General features: G+C 37.6%; 2 protein-coding genes across 2 annotated transcripts in view; one reads left to right on the plus strand and one right to left on the minus strand.

The window, feature by feature from the left end:
• Nucleotides 1-2,007: 2,007 nt before the first annotated feature.
• On the plus strand, nt 2,008-23,581 carry kiss1ra (KISS1 receptor a). The gene is made up of 5 exons (XM_028811289.2): nt 2,008-2,528; nt 6,697-6,821; nt 9,569-9,704; nt 15,830-16,068; nt 22,691-23,581. The coding sequence occupies exons 1-5, from the start codon at nt 2,312-2,314 to the stop codon at nt 23,063-23,065; spliced, it is 1,092 nt and encodes a 363-aa protein (XP_028667122.1). The 5' UTR covers nt 2,008-2,311; the 3' UTR covers nt 23,066-23,581.
• Nucleotides 19,989-25,212, minus strand: part of LOC127529461 (craniofacial development protein 2-like) — a 782,501-nt gene continuing 777,277 nt past the window's right edge. Inside the window, exon 2 of the mRNA XM_051933151.1 lies at nt 19,989-20,787. Within this exon, the coding sequence (XP_051789111.1) occupies nt 20,105-20,671 (567 nt within the window). The 5' untranslated portion in view covers nt 20,672-20,787 and the 3' untranslated portion in view covers nt 19,989-20,104. The remainder of the gene's footprint in view (nt 20,788-25,212) is intronic.

Consider the following 25,212-nt stretch of genomic DNA (forward strand, 5'->3'; position numbering starts at 1 on the left):
AAACTGCCAGAGATGACACTCTATACTAGACTTTTTGGCTGAAATTAACTTATTAGTTCTTTCCATTTAGCTTTGAAGTGTTAAAATGTATATTTTTGAATTGAACTGTGCTAACTTTAGATTGCCAGTTTAATTTGTAAAGTGTTATTTCAAAAAGTTTCCTAAAGCTTCATGAGAATGTTCATGTTTGACAGTTAATATTTGCTGATTATGTCACCAGAAAGTGGCAGCAAGTTATATGTTGCTTAGACATGCATTTCCCTATACTGTGTACACCTGTCAATAAACTGTAATTTGAAGATGGCACAGTAGCTGATACACATCCAGTTGGCCTGGAATCACCTGAATGAAATCAAAAGTAGCAGAGGGTTTTAAACAAATATACTACCAGTAAAAAACTTCAATACATCCAGAAAATGGAATATTTTTGATAGAAATTGATACTTTGTTTTTATTGACAGTGTTAAATACCATTAAATTAATTTGAAAATATTGCCAGTACATTACTAGTGTTGCTAATGGCCATTGCTAGTTGAAATGGCAGACTTTTAATTTATTATTCACATATGACTGTAAACTCCCATTTTCAGCAACCATCCTTTCAGTGTTCTAATTCTCAACTCCTTTAGCTTATCCTTATTTAATCATTTAATTGCTAATCGGTTATTACCTTTGTAATTGTATTAACACCTCTGAAACCTGTCATACGAAAACTGACAAAGGCTACAAAGAAACTCTGCCAATACTCGCGTTTACGCTCAATGAGAACCCCCAGTGCTTGGATGCTGTCGATTGTAGACTTCTTAGATGTAAAACCAGACTGCTCTGGTCACTGGTAGGTGAGCAACCCTATTGATGAAGACCCTAGTGAGGACCTTACCCAGCAACAACAGCAGTGCTCTCCCCCAGGTGATCACCCTTCCCTTTTCAGATAGGGACAACATGTCCCATTTTCCAGTCAGTTGGGATGACGTCCATCTCCCAAATGGAAGCAAAGATTGCCTGTAATGCCAGGAGGACAGCCTTACTACCAGCCTGGAGAAGTTCACCCTGGATATCACAGATCCTTTCAACCTTCCCTGCCCTCACCTGGTTCACCACCTGTGCAGTCTTGATGAGGTTTGGATGGTTCACAGCTAATTGGAGGATCAGCTTCAAGAACCGTGGACCCAGAGATGTCCAACGTCCTAGCTGGAGGATCAGCTGTAAACTGCTGCTCAAAGTAGCCAGCCCAGTGGGTCACAACATCTGTAAGGACCATTTCATCACTTTCCCTGACTGCGACTCTTTGTTGAATGCTTCCCATAACTTGGTAACTCTAATAGGAAATGCAATATTTAATATTAAGTGTGTATGTGTGTGCATGAATGTGGCCTTTGATGGACTTGTGCCCCAGCTAGAGTTGGTTTCTCCCTTGTGTACAATTCTGCGAGGACAAACTCTTGCTTTTTCACAACCCTAAATTTGATTATGCAGGAAGCAGAGCAAATGATGAATACAAACTGCAGGTGCACAAACAATTACACACCAAATTAAAGAAATTCTCGACCAACAGACTGAATAAAAATATATTTTGCCCATTGCTTTTTAAACTTTTCTGTTGTACAGAATTAAAAGGAAACCCTAATATAAGCAAAGGTGACCCTTTGCAGATTGTTATCTAATTGTCAAATCCATGATAATGATTGAAGTCAGGCTTGTATATCATAACAGGAGTCTCGCATGAATAATGGAATGAATGTGTGCATGTAAATTTGCAGCTTAAGGCCCCAGAGAAACAAATGAACGCTCGCTTCTCCACGTAAGTCTGAGCTGAAATTGGAGGGGAGGGGGACGCTGGGAGGTAAAGGGGAGGGGGTGGTCGCGGGTGTTGTAAGAGCTGCTTTTGCGCTGCGTTGCTAGGAAACCTGACATCAGCGTCGCTCTCTTCTTTGCTGCCCACGTGTGTACAAATGCCATATAAAACTGAAAGCCACTTCTAAATTCGCGTTATCCGAACCACAATCATATAATAAAGAGTTGAAATTAAAAGATAAAAAAAGAAATCCCATTCGGATTATTTCTTTCGCTTAGCTGTAAAGAGTTTAATGCATGGCATTCGTGCAAATTCCAGCAATATTAGGCTTTCATGAATCATCTCAAGACACTCGTTTAAAATCCCGGCGTTTCGACGCGAATTAATTTTGGATAATCAGAACGCAAGTGCAAATTGATCTTAATGAAAGAAGAGTGACAGAGAAATACCCATTTTTGTGATGTTCCCTTCGGACTGCGGAGTTCAATAACTAAAATCACGGCGTTCACTCCAGAAATGTTTAACATCACCGGACTACATTTGAATTTCACCGAAGGAAATTTTTCCTTGGTGAACAGGACAGAGGACGGGTCTCACCCGCACTTGACAGACGCCTGGCTTGTGCCTCTCTTTTTTGCTCTAATTATGCTGGTAGGACTTATCGGAAACTCTTTAGTTATTTACGTCATCTCGAAGCACAGACAGATGAGGACCGCTACCAACTTCTACATAGGTAAGGCATGCCACTTCACATGGGCGAAATGTCATCTCATCGAGTTAACAGGACTGCTATACTTAGCGCTTGTCCTGTCTTTATGATTTTTTCGTGGAGTCTGGCATTTCTTTGTTTTTACAAGGTTGCTGTTTACTTACTTGATGATCTTTTATAATAAACGTGCTTATTATAAATTGGGACTTTTCACCGTACTTCAAATGATCCATTATGTTATTTTCGATTTATCTTCTTATCCCTACCCCTGTTTAAATAAAACACTTCCATTTCCTTATCTGTTTAATCACAAGTAAAACTCGTTTCTTGGTCAATAAAAGTCTTTCTGTTCACAGGACACACATCATCACCATAAACTATTAATCACGGGGAAACTGTTTCAAAAACATTCTCTTTCTTTTGTATATCTACTTGTGGTACAGATGTCTTAAAACTAGCAAACAGATTAAGGCCAAACGACGGATAAACGCACTGCTGTTTGTTGTAATATTTGGCACTGAACAGGGAAAGGAAAACCCATGGTGTGTGTAAAATCAGAAGTCCGTTATGGATGAAGCGCGCCTGTCCGGCATACTTCAATTTGTACTTCTGCGTTCTATAATTTACCTCCATTCACTTGTCCGTTTTCTCGAGGGGTCTAAGCGCAATCATTTTTGGACGTGATGCTAGCCAGATCTGCCACACTTTCATATTAGGATGCAGATTAAAAAAAAAAAATACTATTAATTAAACCCGCGATCCGTCAGTTCCGAAAACAGACGAAACTGTGGATAAGAAGTATTCTTTGATGTGAATATTCATGTTGGGTAGACTGTTCTTTTCTTTTTTTTTTTTCAAAATTTTAGAATAGTTCGTTAATATTGTGTTTGGACACGGAAAACATGCTGGAATGTGTAAAGCTATATGATCCCATACTGTGGCACAAAAGGCGAACCTTTTTCTATCTTGACTTCTTGACTTAAATGTATTTGCAAGAGTTTTGTTACAAATATAAACTACCGTACAATCAAATGACAAATGTCTTCCTTTTGTAAAAGTGGATCGTTTTACCGTAAACTCACTCGAAAGGATCATTTTCACAATAGAGATAAGTGTCTGGAGTAGCCGGAGCCGTTGTAACCACCACAATGAACACCACTGTTGAGCAAAATTAACTAATCAAGTGTAGTGCAAAACATCGCATATTAGTGTAGCATGTTCTATATTTAATATTGATTTTAAAGAACACCTGCAGATGTCTAAGGAAACGTAGTGGCCGGTGAGCTTGTGAAGTGTAAAAGTGTGCTGCTCTCTGGTGGCAAAAAACGAAAACTGGTTCCGTGGCTTTAGTCATTAGCCTACTAATGCTAAATGACAAAATGTCATAAATGTGCAGAATGCTATACCAAAATAACATGAACTAACTCGTCTACATAGAAATGAAGGATAGAAAGTGAATGAGCTCAGTGACAGCTGAATATAAATGGTTAAGAAATATCAAAAGTTTATATATTACTTTGACTTGCCTATTATTCTGGTGAACATGACTCATTTTTACTTCTCCACTGAATCAAAGAAATTGGTTTCCTTGGCTCCAGTCAGAATGTTTCTTTTTTGAGTCATTACCAGCCTTTTTCAAGTTTACTAATAGCACTCTTCAAAAGAAAGTTGCCTGAGTGGATCTTCAGATCAATGCCACAGGAGAACCATTTTAGTTCCCAAAAAAAAACATTAAGGAACCAAAAAGAAACGTTTGTTTGTTTAGACTGGTAACAGGCTCCATAAATATCCACGAATAGATGATAACAGATTAGTGAAATACCAGTGGGTTGATCTTTAAAGGACTCTTGCTGCATAAAATAACAGAGGCTATGTTCAGGTTTCCTTGAATTGTTAGTATTCTGCTAGGTTGACTATTATTCATTAAAGATTTCTGTTTTGTCCTCATATTAAAGTACCAATTTCTTACACAAAGAACCTTTCTCAGAATGAAGTGGTTCTTTGGTGTTATGAGGAACCACACAACCCAGTCAATGTCAATGTCCTGCTCCACTGACAGACTGAGGAGATTGTTCCTCCCCCATACTATGCGACTCTTCAATTCCACCCGGGGGGCTTAAACGTTAACATTATACAAAGTTATTGTCTGTCTGTATACCTGCATTGTTATCACTCTTTAATTTAACATTGTTCTTTATCAGTATGCTGCTGTTGGAGTATGTGAATTTCCCCTTGGGATTAATAAAGTATCTATCTATCTATCTATCTATCTATCTATCTATCTATCTATCTATCTATCTATCTATCTATCTATCTATCTATCTATCTATCTATCTATCTATCTATCTATCTATCTATCTATCTATCTAATTGCCATTTTAGAGCCTTTATTTTTAAAAGTGTGGTCTGACTATGACTTTAGTTTCTAATGTAACAATGACATCAAGTTGCTTATTGCAAATAGTAGAGTAGATATGAAAATTTAATTTGATACAGTTGAATTCAGAGATTAGTTAAAATACCACAGGAACAAAAGATTTTTTAACATTTTTAAGACATTATGTTCTGTGTCTGATTATATTCAAATCATCTGTTTCTGTAATGTTATTTTTAAATACCTTGTAATTGGAAATAATGATAATAATTCAGTTCAATTTAAGTATATATATTTTCATGGCATATATAGACCCTCAGCCTTTAATTGGATAAAATGGGTTTAGCAAATGGATGGATGGAATGATGGATGGATCCATGCTGTTTACAGCCAGTCCCCCCTTATTGATAGCCTTCAGCTTGGCAGTGAGTTTGTGTAATATATTCTAAAACCCCAAAACCCAAGACTGATTCGGGATGTGTAAACAATAAATACATACACAGGGAAACACACATATTAACTACATTAAGTTTATATATTTATCTAGTAAGTGTAACTCAGGTCAAGTTCTGACCACTTTTTGAAAAGTCATCATTTGTCTCACAAAGCCAAAACATAAGAGTTGTACTTATTCATTTTTTCTATAGAAAATTTGAATAAACGTATAATCAGTCTTTGAATCTTCAAGCATAGTCGCCCCTTCCAAAAATCTGATACATTTTATGTTAATGTTTCAAAGCATTAATGAATTGTATACATATCATATACTGTTAGAATTGATGAACATTACCTGCATAATTATGGAAATAAATTCCATTTAATATCATGAAAGTCATTACATTTTTGATGAAGACGGTGGAAGGAGCACACAGTAGCACTGTGCAGTCAGTGTTTCTCCTGGCCCATGCGACTTTCTTGTAGGTCCTTTGATTTCTAAGCACCATCCGAGAAGCTGCTGAGAGTCAGGTTGGCAGCTTGAAACTGACCAGGCATGATTGTGACTTTGGCTGTCATTTGTGTGTGTGTCTTATCTGGAGCAATGTGCTCACTGCTATGAAGCTATAGGCTCAAGTTTTTCAGAAGACTGGTTTTGAAAAATTGATAAGGTAAAACTGACAGAATATTTGATATGATATTTGGGCATCATTTTTTGAAGGTGCTTTTTTATGAAATAACTTAAATCCAATGTATTTCATCTTAATAAACAAAAAAACATATTGTCAACCATATAGATTTCATAAGTGCCCCTTCAATTTTATCCTATCTCTTTTTCTATTTCGAGTCTTACCATAGTATATTGATTTTTACACCATCACCAGGGACTGTGAGGGTGTTGCTTTAAAATTCTACTTCTTACCCCGTTAGTCTAGTTATTAGGCTCCAGCACTGAATAATTCATATGCATTGCATGTTGAGGTCAACTTTGTGACCCTCATTTCTTTTCTTTTCTTTTTTTTTTTTTTTTTTTGTGTGTTATAAAGCAATTAACAACATTACAGAATTAGAAAAGTTGTAATAACACAATGCCTTTTATTACCAGTCCCTTCAACAGAAAAGGATGGCATAAAGACAAGACAAAATTGATAAAAGAAGTTGGCAGAGATTTAACTAAGAACATTGTTTTCAGTAAACAATAGAGAAGATGTGGTTGACAGTGCTATTGAAGAAATCTTGTCCTGCTTTTCTGTATTTCTTGATACGAAGGCATGATTTTCAAATCTGCTACAGTAAACCATAACTCCAAATACTTGTGTTCATTTTTATCTGCCTATCTCATCAATTGTGACTTTGTATTTTACATTGTCATCTTTCTTTTAGCAAATTTAGCTTCTACAGACATTATTTTCCTCCTCTGCTGTGTTCCTTTCACTGCTACTCTCTACCCACTCCCAAGTTGGATATTTGGAGATTTTATGTGCAAGTTTGTGGCCTTCCTTCAACAGGTATTTTTATGATTTTGTGATGATCTTAATTAATCTCAACAAGATAACCTTATGGTGACTATTGGCATTGTTTTGGTAATAAGTTGCTTATTTTACAGGTGAACATACACAATTTATAAATATTACAATTTTTGAGATGATATACTAATTTTTTAATCTGGATTGTTTTAGACATGCTATGGCTCTTCTGCCAATCTTAATGGCCATCGGCCTTTTGACTTCTAATTTTTCTCCAATCTTGGTATAAAAGAAAGAGTGCAGGCACAAAGCTCTTCTTTGACTTAAGATTCATTCCAGAAGAACTCATTTCATGCTCTTCCTTTATTTCATTCGCTTTTCTACTTACCAAATCTTTGCTCAGAACTTTTGCCTTTGATCTTTGCACAGTTCTGAAAGAATAGATGTAGCTGTTTGCAATATGGAAATTTGACTTGCCTGATTACGTCTTTGAATGCGGTCCTAAGCAAAGATGAAAATGGGTTAAGGGTTTCAAAGCTTTTCTTCATGCAGAGAACCATGAGTACATGAAATAAGTCACCAATGTGATGTAGTAGACAAGAGTACTTTGTGGACTTTAAAAGCTCAGCTTCATAATGTGTAAAATTTACTTGAATATAATTCATTAACTTTTCCCTTATTTTATTTAGTGCTAGAGAATGTAATAATTGTTAATGGTGTGGAAATGTATCTTGCAGACTTAAGAACACACACCTAAATATGTTTGCATTAACAGACTTCCAAAATCATAAAACATTTTTAAACTGCTGCTGTGGAGTACAACAGGAAAAAAAACTTGAAAATAAATGGCCAACTAATGGAAAGAGTAATACAATTTCCAATCCTGGTAGAATCACACGCAAGACAAAACTAACCCTGGATGCCATCTCAAGGCACAGTAATACACAGACTCATCTCAAAAATAAGGTGCCAGTTTAAAGTTATCCATTAACATAATAAACATGTCTTAGGGATGTGGGAGGAAAGCTAGAGTTTCAGCAAAAAACCATACAGACAATGACTGGGAGCTGTGAAGCAACAATGTTAACCACTGTTACTTGTGATGATTAAAACTACTGAATGCTGTGCTGTACAAAAGGCCTACTGTAGTGAATTAACAATCCAAAGACTCTGCAGAGATCTGACCATGAAGTTAGTGGTTCCCTAAACACAATTTACTCATTGTATGACTTTGTGAATTCATTTCACCTGCTGGTTGGTGCTCTGCACAAATACCAAAGCAGTTTAACTATTCCTTTAAAATAATGTATATGTAGAAAAGATGGGTATGTGCTACATAGCAGATCACGTGGACACTGCTTACGTACATCTGCACTTGTTAACTGAATTTATTATTAAGATTGCCAATCTGTAACCGCAAGCCTAATGTTCTTTGGTGCTTCCTACTCAAACACCCCTGTAACACATTCACACTCAAATGTCACTTTGGATCCTGACAGGAGTCACTTTTATAGCTGAAATGTCACAGGAATGTGTTAAGACCGCACCATAAAGTTTATCTTTAAATTTTATTTATAAGGCAGTAACTAGCACTCCTTCTCTTCATCATTGCTCTACTTACCTAAGGAGATATTTCTCTTCCTCAAAAGGGAACAAGGTGTCCTTGAAGCAGAAAATGACTCTGTCAGTGATGTTATCTTCTGCACCAAAGGGTAATACAGTTTTGTTTTGGTGATGTATTTTTCACACAGGATGTAGCATTCCATGCTACTTTTGCTAACATATTTTACATTATTGCCCTATTGCAATCAGCTAATTTGGCAAAGTTTATTCAGATAAAACATTAATATAATACATACACAGATAAACACATGCACACACTTGTATTTATATATGCATATATATACTGTATATTTGCTGTATACTAGCTGCACTACTGGTCTAGTGCTAAAAGTTAAGTGTTGAAGTGTCATCAACAGAGTGAAACTTCAGTCTGCTTTCACTACATCTGTGGCTTGTGACAAGAGTGACATTCTCGACACACCCATACAAGGCATCTGTCACACATATTAATAACACACATTGCATTTTTCATTCCAACAGATGGTGTATGCATCCAAAACTATAACCTAATAAAGGAAATTTTAAATTGAAAGAAAACAGGCTGGTAGAGGAAATGCTAATCATACTTGAGCACATTAACTGTCACACAGAGGGAAGTAGCAGATGAAATGACCATATGTGCCCTCTTTAAAGCTATTAAATTATTTTTTTAATGATTTATTTGCACTCCCATTTTACTGCATTAATTTGGGAATTTCATCAGAATGTTTAATGGACTCAAATGAGATAATTTCATTCTTTCTTATTTCCTATATTTTTGTTTCAATTGTTTTTAGTTATAAAATCAGTATTGCCTGTTGCATCTGTTATACAGTATTTGTCATAGGATTCTTTAACAGCAATGCTAATGTTTGTGATGTGTCATTTGTTAGAATGAAAAATGCAATTCATTTCACTATAACTCTAAATAAATTGTCCCAGTCTTTATGTGTAAGTATGTTTTGGAATGAACTGGCATCTCAACCATGATCTTGTTTCCGTGGCTGCTTGAATAAGCACCAGTTCACTTTGGCTCTGAAGTGAAGTAAGCAAGTTTGAAAGAGGGATACATGAATTTTTAAAATACAATAACTGTTCAGAAGGCCATAACATAAAGAACAGTGCAAAGTTTGCCAATTGTACAGCTTTTGAAATTGCATAGTCTTATTTATTTGCTATCATTTCAGGTCACAGTTCAAGCTACTTGCATCACACTATCAGCTATGAGCGGAGACCGCTGCTATGCAACAGTTTATCCTTTGAAATCTCTGCGCCATCGAACACCACGAGTAGCCATGATTGTCAGCATTTGTATCTGGATTGGTGAGTGTAATATTCATATCTTTTGGGAAGACTTATTTAATAATGCATTGCTCTATGCACCTGATCCTGTTTATGAAACTCCAAACGTGAATTAATTCTGTGAGATATTGTGCTTGCACATAATGATATATAATGCACATAATGATAGCTAGGCATCAATCAAGGAAAAACATACTCTCATTAAAGGCTATTACAAAGAAAAATGGGATATATAACAGAGCTGTGAATCTGAAGACTGTGTATACCGTATAAGTGAGTGGTAAATTAAGGAATGGAGAAATTTTCAAAGATCTTTGAACATCATGCAGCTTGAAAAGACATGAACAACTATCATTATAGGATAGGCTTACAGAACTACAAGAGGCACAAATGAAAAAATATATATAGAAATGTGTCTTATTTTCAGTTTAATGAGAGTGCCCTCAATGGTATAATTTTGTCAGTCTCTTGTAATCTATTATGATGGGCATTATAGAATGCTCCATGCAGGATTTTGGTAAATGTTTACTATTCACTGAATCAACAGCTACAGAAGGTCCAACCATCTAGAAAATGCTGTATGCATTTCCTCTTTAGAATAATGCATCCTTTAAGCACAACTCAAGATTGCAGCATTGTGGGAGAAAGTAATCCAGAAACAAAGCCAACAAAGGTCAATTTGACCATGTTGCTTTCCAGAATAACAAATCAATGCCATAATTGTGAACTGAATTTGTTCCTTTTTTAAAAGCATTGTAAGAAGTAAATAAAGACAACTATACTCCTATACCACCTTCCACAAGATAGAATGAGAACACACAGTCATAAGCAATTTCAAAGTTCTCAAAACGCTTGTAGACAGGATTAGGAAATTCTAATGACCACTGAAAAATCAGTGCACGCTCCACTATTCCACAGCCAGGAACAATTTTGAATTGCTGCTCTGGAATCTGAGACTTATTTGTGTACCTGTTTCTCCATACCAGAACCTTGACAGTACCTTCCTAAGGGTTGACTGAGGTGTGTTACTCCTCCCTAGCTGGAAAACATTCTCTTGCCACATCATTCTGACAACTACACCTCATACACTACACTATCCCTACACCTAATAATTATATGTTTCCACACATTTGCTCAAAACAGCGTGAGAAATGACCCAAAGCAACCTTCAATGATGTTGTATTCTTGGACTCAGAGTATCATCTCTTGTACAAACTGGAGTGATTTACAAATAAATGTGATGCAGTATTGGTGAGAATTACAGTAGCATCTCCAAATTAATGTCACAACATGGTTCTTTCATGTAAAATGGTGGCTTGTTCCTTGCAGGAAAGTAGTGAAAAGCTTCCTCAACTGGAGGAGTTCATGAACTTTGGGTTCTTCTTGAGGAGTGAGGATTGAAGTAAATTATAAGACTGATCAACAAATCTTTGTATTGTGGATATTGTATTAGGCAGTGGTAGAAAAGCAGAAGGCAAAGCTTTTGACTTTACAAATTGTCTCTACCTTCCATCCTCAACTTTGGCTCTGGGTAGTGACAAAAAATGAAATTGTGAGTACAAAAGAGGTTCTGGCATCCACTGTTTCTCTGGATCAAGAGGAGGAAGCTGACATGGTTTAAGCTTATAACTTTGTGAAGACAGCATTTTTAACCAAGTTAAATTTTAAAAAGAGAGAATGAATAAACCATAAAAAATAAAACATCAGAATGGGACAAGCACAACATTCTTGACCCCCTGCTGACTAAAACTGCTACACAAAAACAGACAAAAATCTAAGCTAAAGCTAAGACTCAGGATGATCAAGGTAGAAAAGAATATGGGAACTTCTAATACCCTCAAAGTTCTAAAACCATATGGGTGAAGATTTGGCTTGGAAAAGAGTAACACAGGATATCACCCTGATAACACCATCTTTTAATACTATAAGAATACTTCAGTGCTTCATGTTTTCTGAAAATAACTGATGGCAAAACACAGAGAAATCCTGGAGTAAAACCTTCTGCTTGCAATAAGACTGATTCAGTTTGGGGGAACTCATACAAGACATGCAGCCAAAACCACACTGGAAAAACAGATACATTTAAGCACTCTGGAGTAGCCAAATTAAGGACTGACTTGTAATCCAATTTAGAGACTGTAGTAGAAGATGGAAACAAATTCTCCACTATGGTTTGCATCCAGTTTGTGGGAGCCAGATGTACAGAGCTAGTCACAGTCAGGTTCATGATGGCTTAATTCTAGTCAAGTGGCAAAACCAAATATTGATTTATAACATTTTCCAGTACAAGATGTTTTTTTGTGACATGGCAGATACACTCAATGATAACATGAAACAAAGCCATGTCTAGATCTACAAGTAATGTTCAATGCAATTTGGAATTTTAATGAAGATTTAATGGGCTACTCTAATATTAGGAAAATTTTAATCAACAAAAGTAAATATATTGTGACCATACCATTTTTGACAGATTATCTTTGGTACACATAAGACAAAATATCTATCTATCTATCTATCTATCTATCTATCTATCTATCTATCTATCTATCTATCTATCTATCTATCTATCTATCTATCTATCTATCTATCTATCTATCTATCTATCTATACTATAAGAAATTCATATGCAAAAACTAGACAAAAAAACTTTAAATGTCAGTTGTTTTGCTTTTATTTAACTGAAAAGAAATCTGCCAATGAGGTGAGCAAAATTTACTTGACAAGGTTTCTTAAAGTTAACTAAATGATCATAAATGCAAATTTTTGGATGTCAATAATTCCAACAATAAGGAAAACAATGATTTAATGTCATGATTAAATACTTCTCATTTTCTTACATTTCATTTTTTGCAGTGTATCATTCTATAAAGAAGTCTACAAATGATGTTTGACTGTCAAGTCTCCATATACATTATGCCATAAACAAATAGTCCATCCATCCATCCATTCTCTAACCCGCTGAATCCAAACACAGGGTCACAGGGGTCTGCTGGAGCCAATCCCAGCCAACACAGGGCACAAGGCAGGAACCAATCCCGGGCAGGGTGCCAACCCACCGCAGGACACACACAAACACACCCACACACCAAACACACACTAGGGCCAATTTAGAATCGCCAATAAACAAATAGTTTAAAATGCAAATATTAAATGAAGGGTCTAATAAGTTAATATTAAGAAATATATAGTTTGAACACAACCTAGTTAAGAAACTTACTCACAGATATATGCAGTAGTAAGTCATTCATTTCAATTTAAATCCATAATTTTGAGAACTGAAGCCCAATCCCTTAGTCGCTGGCTCACAACATTTTCAAATGAATGACTTATTCTGCTTAGATTTCAGAGTAAGTATCACCTCAGAGAGCAGTACAGATAACAATTGTGTGTGAAAGGAAAATTTACATTATTGTTTCTTTTGTGTGTGTGATGTAATTTGTAGTAATTGAATGCTAGTATACTGTATGAGCACTATTTAATGATATGGATATGAAGTGAAGAAGAAAAAACTCAAAGCAGCACGCCTGTTGTCTTTTGCGTTTAATGTGTGCCATTTACAGCACAGACACCCCACTTGATAACCAATTCATTCCAGTACACACTGTTTTTGATCTAAACAGTCCAAATGAGATTAGCATGTGCAGCATGTTTCTAACTATGTTTGGGATGTATGTTGTTCTGTCATAACTGCATCTAGATTGTTCACTAAGTATTGTTGCATTATCTTATTATTTACTCTCCATGAAGACTCATATTCTACTGGAAAGTGTCACAAAACTGCTTTTCTGGCTTTAGAAGAATTCAATTTTTTTTGTCACGTACAGATTATTGAGAACTTATCTTTGTCAGAGCCACCTCACTCTCTTTATAGACCATCACACACTTAGTATGCTTTCCACATCCAGTGAAAGAGCCTGGGAACTGTGTGCAGGAGTGTAAATTGCCAGATGTACAGCACGCTATCTGCTCTTGTGAGATTGCTTACCATCCAGGAAATCTAATTGTGACAGCTGACTGACTTTTCAGACTTCCTTCATTAAAATGATACAAAAGGGGATAGCAGTTATGGAGACTGCTGTGTCCAATTAACCAGCTATATCACTGGATGAATTCACAGAAAGCTGTCTAAAGTTAATACAGCTTTTCTTTCAAATAAAAAAATATGGCCAAAGGGCCAAGTAATTTTTCCCAGGGAAATTAGTACCTTACTTTTACATGAGATATGAACTTTGATAAGTGCATATTCACGGTTCGTGGTCATTATTTTTTTCGCACACTAGGAAAAACGTGAGTCCAGCCCATGCATATAATGCTTAATAAACAGACTAAGAAAGTTGTATTGATAGTCTAAAATGTACAAATACATACAAGATATTATTAATGTATATATTACGTGTTTGGTAAATGCCAAAACTCCAAAGCAGCATGTACACCACTTGCTTTTTTAGTGTCTGCCATATGAGCTACAGGAGTAGGTAGATAAATAAATAACTGTTCCATTGAGAGTATGAAATGGGTTGGCCAGTATGTTATAATGCTTGGATGTTACAGTAAGCAGCCAGTGGTGGCCTTTTATGTTTTAGACAATTAGAGGAAACATGATTAATTTCCATCCATCCATCCATTTTCCATCCCGCTGAATCCGAACACAGGGTCACGGGGGTCTGCTGGAGCCAATCCCAGCCAACACAGGGCACAAGGCAGGAACCAATCCCAGGCAGGGTGCCAACCCACCGCAGATGATTAATTTCCTTACTTTCAAATGAGAAGAGCTTCTACACTGTTTCATCTCAGTTAATGGATCATAAGCGGCATCCAGCATTTTTCTGTTTTACCTGAATTAAGAAATATGCAGCACATGTGAGCAAGTGTTTACATCCTCAGGTCACTTGTCCTGTACAACAATTAGACAGTTATTTAACACTGCATATACATTACTATTCAAATACATAAACCAAATATGAAACATTGTTCATGTACAGTGTGATAAAACTGGCGTCAGCGAGCCCCAAACCCCAACACAAACACACTTGAACAGTCCCGGGTTCAAATAATGGAAGGTTTTTATTAGAAATATCTCCAAAATGTAACACAAGCACAAACACAGGTCACAATACCTCCTCCACTCAAGCATTGCTCCACTACCTCCCAGCTCTGACTCGCTTGAATAAGGGAGTGCGGTCCCTTTTGTTACAGACCCGTCCACCCTTTCTGGTCCTTCCTTGCAGGTCTGCTCTCTCTCCTGGCTGGGATGCCCATCTAACCCATGTGACATCTACAAAAATTATATAACAGTACCACATGACCCCCTAGGACCCACCATATCTCTACTCTTCCTTATAACTGAATGTGAATCTTAATATAAATCTCTCAGAATAGTGGAAAAAAAGAATAATAAAATAAGGCTTAAAACATAAAGTATATATTTGTTGAAATTGAACATGTCTCCCAGCTTCAAGAAGAAGCATAAAGGGCACACAAAACGTAATGTAGAGTAGGATATGAGATTTACAGGCTGTGTTGAGAAACAAAAAAATAATTTGCTGTTCCTTCAAAGGCTGATTTCTGCCTCAAGTCTGACAGATTCTGGCTTCCCTTAAGGGCAGTTATAAAATGTATACATGTTATTACATGTATAGTGTTGGGTTAAACCACAATTTTGCATTACATTCAATTGATACAGAAAGAAGTAATTGTTTCAGGAAAATAATGCTTTTTCTTCTGTAGTATGTGTTGTGCTCTAATTGTGTGACAATGCAATGTGTTGTAACAAAGTACAATTAAATGTTGAGTGTCTTGTGTTAAATAGTTTTTATTGCTTTCACCTGTGCCATAAGTAATATGATCATTAAATTATTTTTGAATGATATGATGTTTCCCAAAGACATAGCTCGGTTTCCTTCCAAGTGGGTGATGGTGTCTTTAGTGCAATACAGTATCTTACATGTTATTATTCCTGAGTTAAAATACTTCTGAAAAATGCAGCTTTCCAAATGGACAGAAAGTCTGCAGTTTGCAAGGTAAACAAACAGGGATAATTGGAAGGTCCATCTCATGAGTCTTTTTAGTAGAGTTCTTTCAATAGAAAGTTTTTTTTTTTTTGGTAATTTAGATACACTTTCATCTTTTTGTTTATTTTCTATAAGGTTCTTTCATTTTATCAACTCCAATTATTATGTATCAGAAGACTCAAGAAGGCTATTGGTATGGACCAAGAACTTACTGCATAGAAACGTTCCCATCAGAAACGCATAAGAAAGTCTTCATTCTGTACCACTTCTTGGCGGTGTATCTGCTCCCACTCCTCACAATCTCTCTCTGCTATTCTTTTATGTTAAAGAGAGTTGGACAACCAGTTGTAGAACCAGTGGACAATAATTACCAGGTAGGTGCCTGTAAATTAACAGGGTTCTGGGATCATTATGTTAAAAAATCATGCCGGAAATTTGGATTCAGCTTGAATTCATGAAGCAGCATTCATTCTAAATTTGGAAAAAAATAAGAATAAGTTCAAATGTGTACATAAAAAAATAAAAATGACATATCTAGTATATAAAGTGGAATGTTTGCTTGTGTGTCTGTCCATTATGCAAGTCCACACCGTTGAGCTTATCTCATTTGCACAATTTTCTCTTTATATGGGGAAGATGATAGGCTATGTTTTGTTCTGAAAATGTTCGCACCTGTACTATATTAGGAAAGTGTAAAAAGCAAGTATTTTTGGGACTTGGCACAGGTTATGCAAAATTATTCCCCATGGTGGGTTAATGACCGAAATTTTGATTTGGTTTATGTGCTCACACCTGCACTTTATACCACTCCAGTGCTAGATACCCGTGCCATTACAGTGAATGAATTTTCAAGGATTAACTCTTTCAGAGTGGATGTCAACTTTTGTTGAAATTCAGGGGTAGAGGGTGGTCAGCTGTAAACGTTGACAAAACTTGCTGTTACGTTTTAGTTCGACTCTCTTTGCTAGAAGGAAAGTTATCTTCGTTGATTTTAGCTTGATTCCCTGTGCATGCATGACTAGCAAAGAGTAAACAACCTCTAAAATGGCATCAACATCTGGCGAGAGATTGAAGTGAATGTGCAAAGCAAAATGCTCCGTGGACAATGTTTTGCATGTGGATGTGGACTGTAACTTGTTGGACTCCGATTTTGATGCAAGTGATCTGGAGATGGATATCAAAAATTAAAGTGAGGTATCATTATCAGGATCATGTTTGTGTAGCTGATGCTCCTACGTCAGCGTTTGCCTGGGAGGATCGCCACTAACAATGGCAAGAGGTACAAAACCAGATTGCATCGCACTGCAACTACCACTACTGTGCAAAAACAGCCAGGCAGCCCGCCGTGCATTCCTGCTGGCTGTTAAGCCACCCCTGTGCAGCCACTGCTGCCAGAAATGGTGAACAGGCGCTAACAGCAATCACAGCATGTGGCAACAGACGTTTTATGTTGATTTATGTGTGAAACCATTGCTTTGTGTGCATTTCAGAAATCCAAGGTTTCTGGAAAAATATTCAGCCCTCAAAGAGTTAAATACATGGCTAATAGTAAAAGAACAAGGGACAAGGTAAAGTATTGGGGCACTTCTTTGGTGAAAACCCCTTTTAATAAATGAAAAGAAAGCAAATGAAAAATTAATAGTCTCATCCACCAGTTACAATGTATCAGTCACTAATAAGCACTCTGAGTAGGAGCTCTGCATCCTTCAGGTGTAGGTCTGGCCATTTCTGGTTTATGGATGGTTTATATAGGGAGTATTCCAGAAAGGACGGGACAAACAGGACTGTGGAGGCTTTAGAAGTGAGGAGGAAAGAAAGTGTTAACAACTGTATCCCCTCATGGTGTGGAGTGACATTATTTACCATATCAGAGCCCTGAAAGTAAAGGAAACATTTAAAAAGAAAAGATATGGTGGAATGGTGGTGTTGATACTGACTCAAAAGCCCTAGGTTCAATTTTGATCTTGTTTCATTGCAATGCATGGTCAACTCCTACACATATGCTCATTTATATACACACATGGATGATTTAATGTTAAGAGTTGAGAATGAGCAAAATTCATATGGAATGTGACTGGGCGTGGGATTTAAACAAGGGAAACCAAATCCATGAGGCTCTAGTGCTAACCATGTGCCACCACTAAATATACTGTGCATTAAGTTTGAAAATGATCGTATATATATATTTTTTTTGGTTGGTTCAAGATTTAGCATGCTAAAACATGTACTTCATAAATACAGTTCTAAAACCTTTGGCAAACATGCATTCAGCTTTGTATCTTTTATTCTCTAGAACTCTATTCCTACTTCAACTCAAGAAGCTCCATTGGTCTTAACATTCAAATTCAGACTGAAAAGCAGCCTTTATCTCTAGCTTTTGAATAAGTTATTAATATACTAGCTATGTTACCTATTGACAGGTCTTCTTCTTTCGGTTGCTCCTGTTAGGGGTTGCCACAGGGTTGCTTCCATATCTTTCTGTCCTCTGCATCTTGCTCTGTTACACCCATCACCTGCATGTCCTCTCTCACACACATCCATAAACCTTCTCTTAGGCCTTCCTCTTTTCCTCTTCCCTGGCAGCTCTATCCTTAGTATCCTTCTCCCAATATACCCAGCATCTCTCTTCTGCACATGTCTAAACCAACGCAATCTCGCCTCTCTGACTTTGTCTCCCAACCGTCCAACTTGAGCTGACCCTCTAATGTACTCATTACTAATCCTATCCATCCTCATCACACCCAGTGCAAATCTTAGCATCTTTAACTCTGCTTCCTCCAGCTCTGTCTCCTGCTTTCTGGTCAGTGCCACCATCTCCAACCCATATAACACAGCTGGTCTCACTACCGTCCTGTAGACCTTCCCTTTCACTCTTGCTGATACCCGTCTGTCACAAATTACTCCTGACACTCTTCTCCACCCATTCCACCCTGCCTGCACTCTCTTTTTCACCTCTCTTCCACAATCTCCATTACTCTGTACTGTTGATCCGAAGTATTTAAACTCATCCACCTTCGCCAACTCTACTCCCTGCATCCTCACCATTCCACTGACCTCTCTCTCATTTACGCACATGTATTCTGTCTTGTTCTTGCATTCCTCTCTTCTCTAGAGCATATCTCCACCTCTACAGGGTATCCTCAACCTGCTCCCTACTATCGCTACAGATCACAATGTCATCAGCAAACATCATAGTCCACGGGGACTCCTGTCTAATCTCATCTGTCAACCTGTCCATCACCGTTGCAAATAAGAAGGGGCTCAGAACTGATCCCTGATGTAATCCTACCTCCAACTTGAATGCATCCGTCACTCCTACCACAGACCTCACCACAGTCACACTTCCCTCGTACATATCCTGTACAACTCTTATGTACTTCTCTGTCACTCCCGACTTCCTCATACAATACCACAGCTCCTCTCGAGGCACCCTGTCATATGCTTTCTCCAGGTCCACAAAGACGCAATGCAACTCCTTCTGGCCTTCTCTAAACTTCTCCATCAACATCCTCATAGCAAACATTGCATCTGTGGTGCTCTTTCTTGGGATGAAACCATACTGCTGCTCACTAATCATCACCTCACTTCTTAACCTAGCTTCCACTACTTATTCCCATAACTTCATGCTGTGGCTCATCAATTTTATTCCCCTGTAGTTACTGCAGTCTGCACATCCCCCTTATTCTTAAATATCGACATCAGTACACTTCTTCTCCACTCCTCAGGCATCCTCTCCCTTTCTAAGATTTCATTAAACAATCTGGTTAAAAGCTCCACTGCCATCTCTCCTAAACAACTCCATGCTTCCATAGGTATGTCATCTGGACCGACGGCCTTTCCATTTTTCATCCTCTTCATAGCTGTCCTTACTCCTCCTTGCTAATCCGTTGCACTTCCTGATTCACTGTCTCCACATCATCCAACCTCTTCTCTCTCTAATTCTCTTCATTCATAAGCCTCTCAAAGTACTTTTTCCATCTGCTCAACACACTCTCCTCGCTTGTGAGTATGTTTCCATCTTTATCCTTTATCACCCTAACCTGCTGCACATCTTTCCCAGCTCGGTCCCTCTGTCTAGCCAATCGGTACAGATCCTTTCTCCCTCCTTAGTGTCCAACCTCTCATAAAACCCATTATACACCTTTTCTTTAGCCTTCGCCACCTCTCTCTTCACCTTGTGCCTTATCTCCTTGTACTCTTATCTACTTTCTGCAACTCTCTATCCCACTTCTTCTTGCCATCCTCTTCCTCTGTATACTCTCCTTTATTTCCTCATTCACCAACAGGTTTCCTTTTCCTCCTTCCTCTTTCCAGATGTCACGCCAAGCACCCTTCTTGCTGTCACCCTTACTACATCTGCTGTAGTTTCCCAGCTGTCTAGTAACTCTTCACTGCCACCCAGTGCCTGTCTCACTCCTCCCTAAACTCAATCTTGCAGTCTTCCTTTTTCAACTTCCACCATTTGATCCTTGGCTCTGCCCTCACTCTCTTCCTCTTCTTGATCTCCAACGTCATCCTACAGACCACCATCCTATGCTGCTTAACTACACTTTCCCCTGCCACCACTTTGCAGTCTTCAATCTCCTTCAGATCAACTCTTCTGCATAGGATGTAGTCTACCTGTGTGCATTTTCCTCCACACTTGTATGTAACCCTATGTTCCTCCCTCTTCTTAAAATACGTATTCACCACAGCCATGTCCATCCTTATTGCAAAATCCACTATCCTCTGACCTTCTTCATTCCTCTCCTTGACACCATACCTACCCATCACCTCCTCGTCTCCACTGTTCCCCTCACCAACATGCCCACTGAAAACTGCTCCAATCACCACTTTCTGTCCCTTGGGTACACTGTTCATCACTTCATCTAACTCACTCCAAAAATCTTCTTTCTCACCCATTGCAAACCCAACTTGTGGTGCATATGCACTACCAACATTCATCATCACACCTCCAATTTCCAGCTTCATAATCATTACTCTGCCTCACACTCTTTTCACCTCCAAAACACTCTTGACATACTGTTCCTTCAGAATAACTCCTACTCCATTTCTCCTCCCATCCACACCATGATAGAACAATTTGAATCCACCTACAATCCACCTGGCCTTACTCCCCTTCCATTTAGTCTCTTGTACGCACAATATATCAACCTTCCTTCTCTCCATCATATCTGCTAACTCAGTCCCCTTACCAGTCATACTGCCAACATTCAATCAGTCTCTCACCTCTTCTTTGGCCAACAGTAGCCTACTTTCCGCCAGCACCCTGTTGGCTAACAGTATTGGTTTCAGTCATTGTTAACCCGAGGCTCAACCTATCCGGTAGGGAAATTTATATTGTTGTCCGCATATTGATTTGGCAAAATTTTACACTGGATGCCCTTCCTGACGTTACCCTCTCCATTTATTCTACAGCTTTCCTACGGTATCCTTGTGTATCTCAACCTTGACCAGTGCTTCCATTCTCAGTTGCATTCCCATAAAGTCTGTGTTATTTTGGGGCTCATTGGTCACCTCCTGTCCACCTTTTGACTACCACCAGTTGTAGACGGGCCCCTGTTACCTCTGTGAAAACATCATTGGTATTCTTCTGAATAATTTCAGTGTTTGAAGGTGACTCTCAGCATTTCTTATACACCTTTCACTGGAATCCTTGTGTGTGTCAACCTCCCTTGCCCATGCTTCCTGTCTTGCATTTGACTGAGTAATCACACTGTTACTGACCAATCAGACCAAAGCCAAACTGACCAATAAGATTGCTCGGAGGAACCAGATACGCTCACAGAGACATTAGGTTTTTGTTATACAAATGAGAACTATCAGTCCTTACTGGTTATTCACACTATCACATTGTATACTAGACTATCTTAGTCTGCTAAATTTACCAATTTAATATCTCTCTATTATATAAAAAAATCTTTTGACGTGACGAGACTTTTTAGGAGACAAGACTTTTTGGAAAAGATTTTTTCAAGTCCCGCGACATGAGAATATTGCCATGAGATTCTTTCAAGTCACGCCCTCCTATCAACCACTTTCAAACAAGACCACGGTACTCTCACCTCTCAGTCTTGTGAATGCTTTTGTCAGACACACTTCCTGCTCTCTCACCTCTTGTAAATTTTAATGTTTTCCTCACTTTAAGTTCCCAATTAAAGAAGACGTATTATGTCCAAATCTTATTGAAGAATTTAATCAAAGTTATCAACCGAAAAATGAGTACACAGGCAATCCGAGCACCTTGAAATGAGGAAGTCAAATGAATTTACGCCAAAAATGTCAATCAGTAACACAGAAAAATGGTTAAATGTGTATCAATAGACTATGCTGAAACAGTTGGTGGTGATCATGCGGAAGATGAAAACAACAATTTACAATATCACGAACAATATCTACATTCGTTAACACTGTCCGGTCATCCACCACACAAATTACTGTAGAAAGAAGGATGTATCCAAGAAAGGTAATGTAGTACTTCTTCCGCAGATAACATTAGACAACAAATGAGATCTTGATATGCCATTCATATTACAGTGTTAACAGTTTCCCGTTAGATTAGCTTTTGCAAAGACAATTAACAAATCTCAGAGCCAAACATTCGAAAAAGTCATTTTATTTAATAGAGAGAAAAAAACTAAATTCAATCACGGGCAGTTAAACATTGTGTTGATGCAAATGTAACACTTCAAATGAAAATTAAAATCTGTTTAAATTGTACATCCGCATCCCCATACACGAGCGGCAGGTGTGTAGCGCTGGCCCGGGGGTTGGCAAGTGAAGCGAGCAGGGAGCAAAACCCCCTAGTACTGTTAATTTTACTTGTGTTACTGTTTAGTTTATTCATACATTATGTGTAATTCCTTGCTACAACTGAAATATTCAGTTATATACATTTTACAATGTACATTGTGCATTGCTGTATACATGAAGTGTATTTTACAGGAACTGCCTAAAGCAAATAAAAAACAATTCATTACATTCTTGTCTTTGCAGGTACAGCTTCTCTCTGAGAGAACCATTGCCATGCGAAGCAAGATTTCTAAAATGGTTGTTGTAATTGTCTTGCTTTTTACTATCTGCTGGGGTCCAATACAGCTCTTCACTTTGTTTCAAGCTTTCTACCCAAAGTTCCAAGCCAACTATGCCACCTATAAGATAAAGACCTGGGCCAACTGCATGTCATATGCTAATTCTTCTATCAACCCTATTGTGTATGGCTTCATGGGAGCAAGCTTCCGAAAATCATTCAAAAAAGCCTTTCCTTTCATGTTCAGACGTAAGGTTAGAGATGGAAGCATGGCATCAGGAACAGTGAATGCAGAAATGAAATTTATTGCTACAGAAGTCACCCAGAATGAACAGAAATAATATATTTAATAAATTTAAAAAATATGAAAAGCTGTACATGGGGAACAATTGAATATCATTTGTCAAAAGCATATGCAGTTAATGATGAATTCATTACAGTACAGTGCATTAGACCTCCAAATACACTTTGAAAGCTGAACGACAGTACTGTCATTAACTGCCAGAGTAAAATAAGCAAAGGTTATCAAAGACTTGCAAATGCAAATGTGAATATTTTCTGAACCTGTGGTTCTGAGGCGTACTTATAATGACAAATAAGTGACCTGAACTGAGTATACCAACAGCCTCTCCAACAAAATGATTCAAACTCAGCTAAGTAAATATATTCAGTAAACATGTTTCTGGTAAACTTTCCAAGTTGATTGTTTTATAAGGGTAAAACCATTTAACAAAGAAAAACTAAAAAGTTAATCAACTGCCACTCTTGTTAAATGGTAATTTGACTTGAATACTATTCAGAGAAATTTACTTTCCAGTGAACTATAATAAAGGTTACCTGTTCACAATCTTGACCAATTCCAAGCTGTTCTCTGTGCCTCAAAAGCCAAGGACCTGTGGATGCAATACAAGGTGAAAGAACAAAGACCCCAGTGTTTGAGGAAAAGGATAGCCAATATGTGCACTGCTACTGCTGTTATTCAAAACCTGTTTCTGTATCATTGTCGACAGCACTTATAAACTTCATTGATATTATTATCCTGGACAGAGTGAGGTCAGTATATGAATAACATTTAGCAGGTTTAAAACTGAAAAAGCCTCATATAATGTGAACATATGATCATTTATTAAATCACACTACTCACTGTAACAGAATAAAATTTTACCACAAATATTTTGTTAATAATTAGCTAAACAATATAGCCATGGGTTCTCTTACTTATAAGCATCAATTGATGAAACCCTACGAAAGAGAGATAGCAGGCCAGAAGAGGTCTTGGTAAGTGGCTAACTCAGGTGACATTATCAGGGACTGGTCTTCAGTGTACTTTGAGATAAGCTAGAGCACTCTGCTCCCTGATACTTTGTCTATGTGGAGTGTTACTAGGAATTTGAAAAGAGCAAGGATTATTAAAGAATCAAAAATCCAAACATATTATGTAATTTAAATGTTTCACTATTGATTTGGGGATACTGTACAATGGAGAAGACTTTTGGTTGAGGCTTCCTGCAAATCTGGCTGTGCTCCCTAGATTTGCAGTCCTTGAGACAGAATAGAGAGGCAGGTAGCATCTAGAGCAGTCCTGGCGATCTGTTAATTTAATTGTGTATTATCATTGAGCTGTTAAGAGGTACTGGTTGTTGCAAGTGAACCAGAGGCAAAGGGACTCTCTTGACATTGGTATTATCTTTATGAAGGCCTAGAAAAGGAACGTATATATAGGTAATGCAAAAAGGTACTGGAAAGGCAGTAATTCCAAGATGGGATGAAAGTGGCCAAGTAAGTGAGTGATCCAGAAAGAAACAGAAGTAAGAAATGCATGGACTAGGGTAAGCAGGCCAGCTATCCTACAATTAATGAGGATGTATGAATACCCAGTGCTTCATGTTTAGCGTTTGTGTCTTTTATTCCTGTGTGAGCCCTCCCTTAATACTTTGGTAATAAAATCTCTTATTTTTGTACACTTTTTAAAGCATTTTTTTTGTATTTCTGGTTATATATTCAATATACAGTACAAATGAAATATATGCCATATGCTGCATCAGTAAAGGTTTATAACTATATTTTACACATCAATCATCACTTACTTCCCTCTTATTCTAATCAGATGGCCACCCACTTCATTTCTATTATAATCATTAGCAGGGAACAGCCATTTTCTTCTCCATTCAAAGGAACATTTCTAGAATCTCTTCTGAATTCATTTGTGTAGTTGCCTATATGTCTTGAGGTCACTAGACCACTGCTCTCTCTGACACTTCCTGGAGTGTATGCCATTCTCTAAATAAAGCAGTGTCACAGTTCATCTTTCCGTCTCCAAACAGACAGAAAACTCTCAAATATTGTTGTGGACGCCTCCGATCTCACCCATCTTATTATGTTTTCACACAAAGGCAAGTCATACGCAAAGGTCAATAACCCCAAAACTCTAGATTTCAATAAAAACAATGAAACATAGATAAGCAGCACAATGTTCAAGTACAGAGTA

This window comes from Erpetoichthys calabaricus, chromosome 10, assembly GCF_900747795.2.
Source record: "Erpetoichthys calabaricus chromosome 10, fErpCal1.3, whole genome shotgun sequence".
Lineage (NCBI taxonomy): Eukaryota > Metazoa > Chordata > Cladistia > Polypteriformes > Polypteridae > Erpetoichthys > Erpetoichthys calabaricus.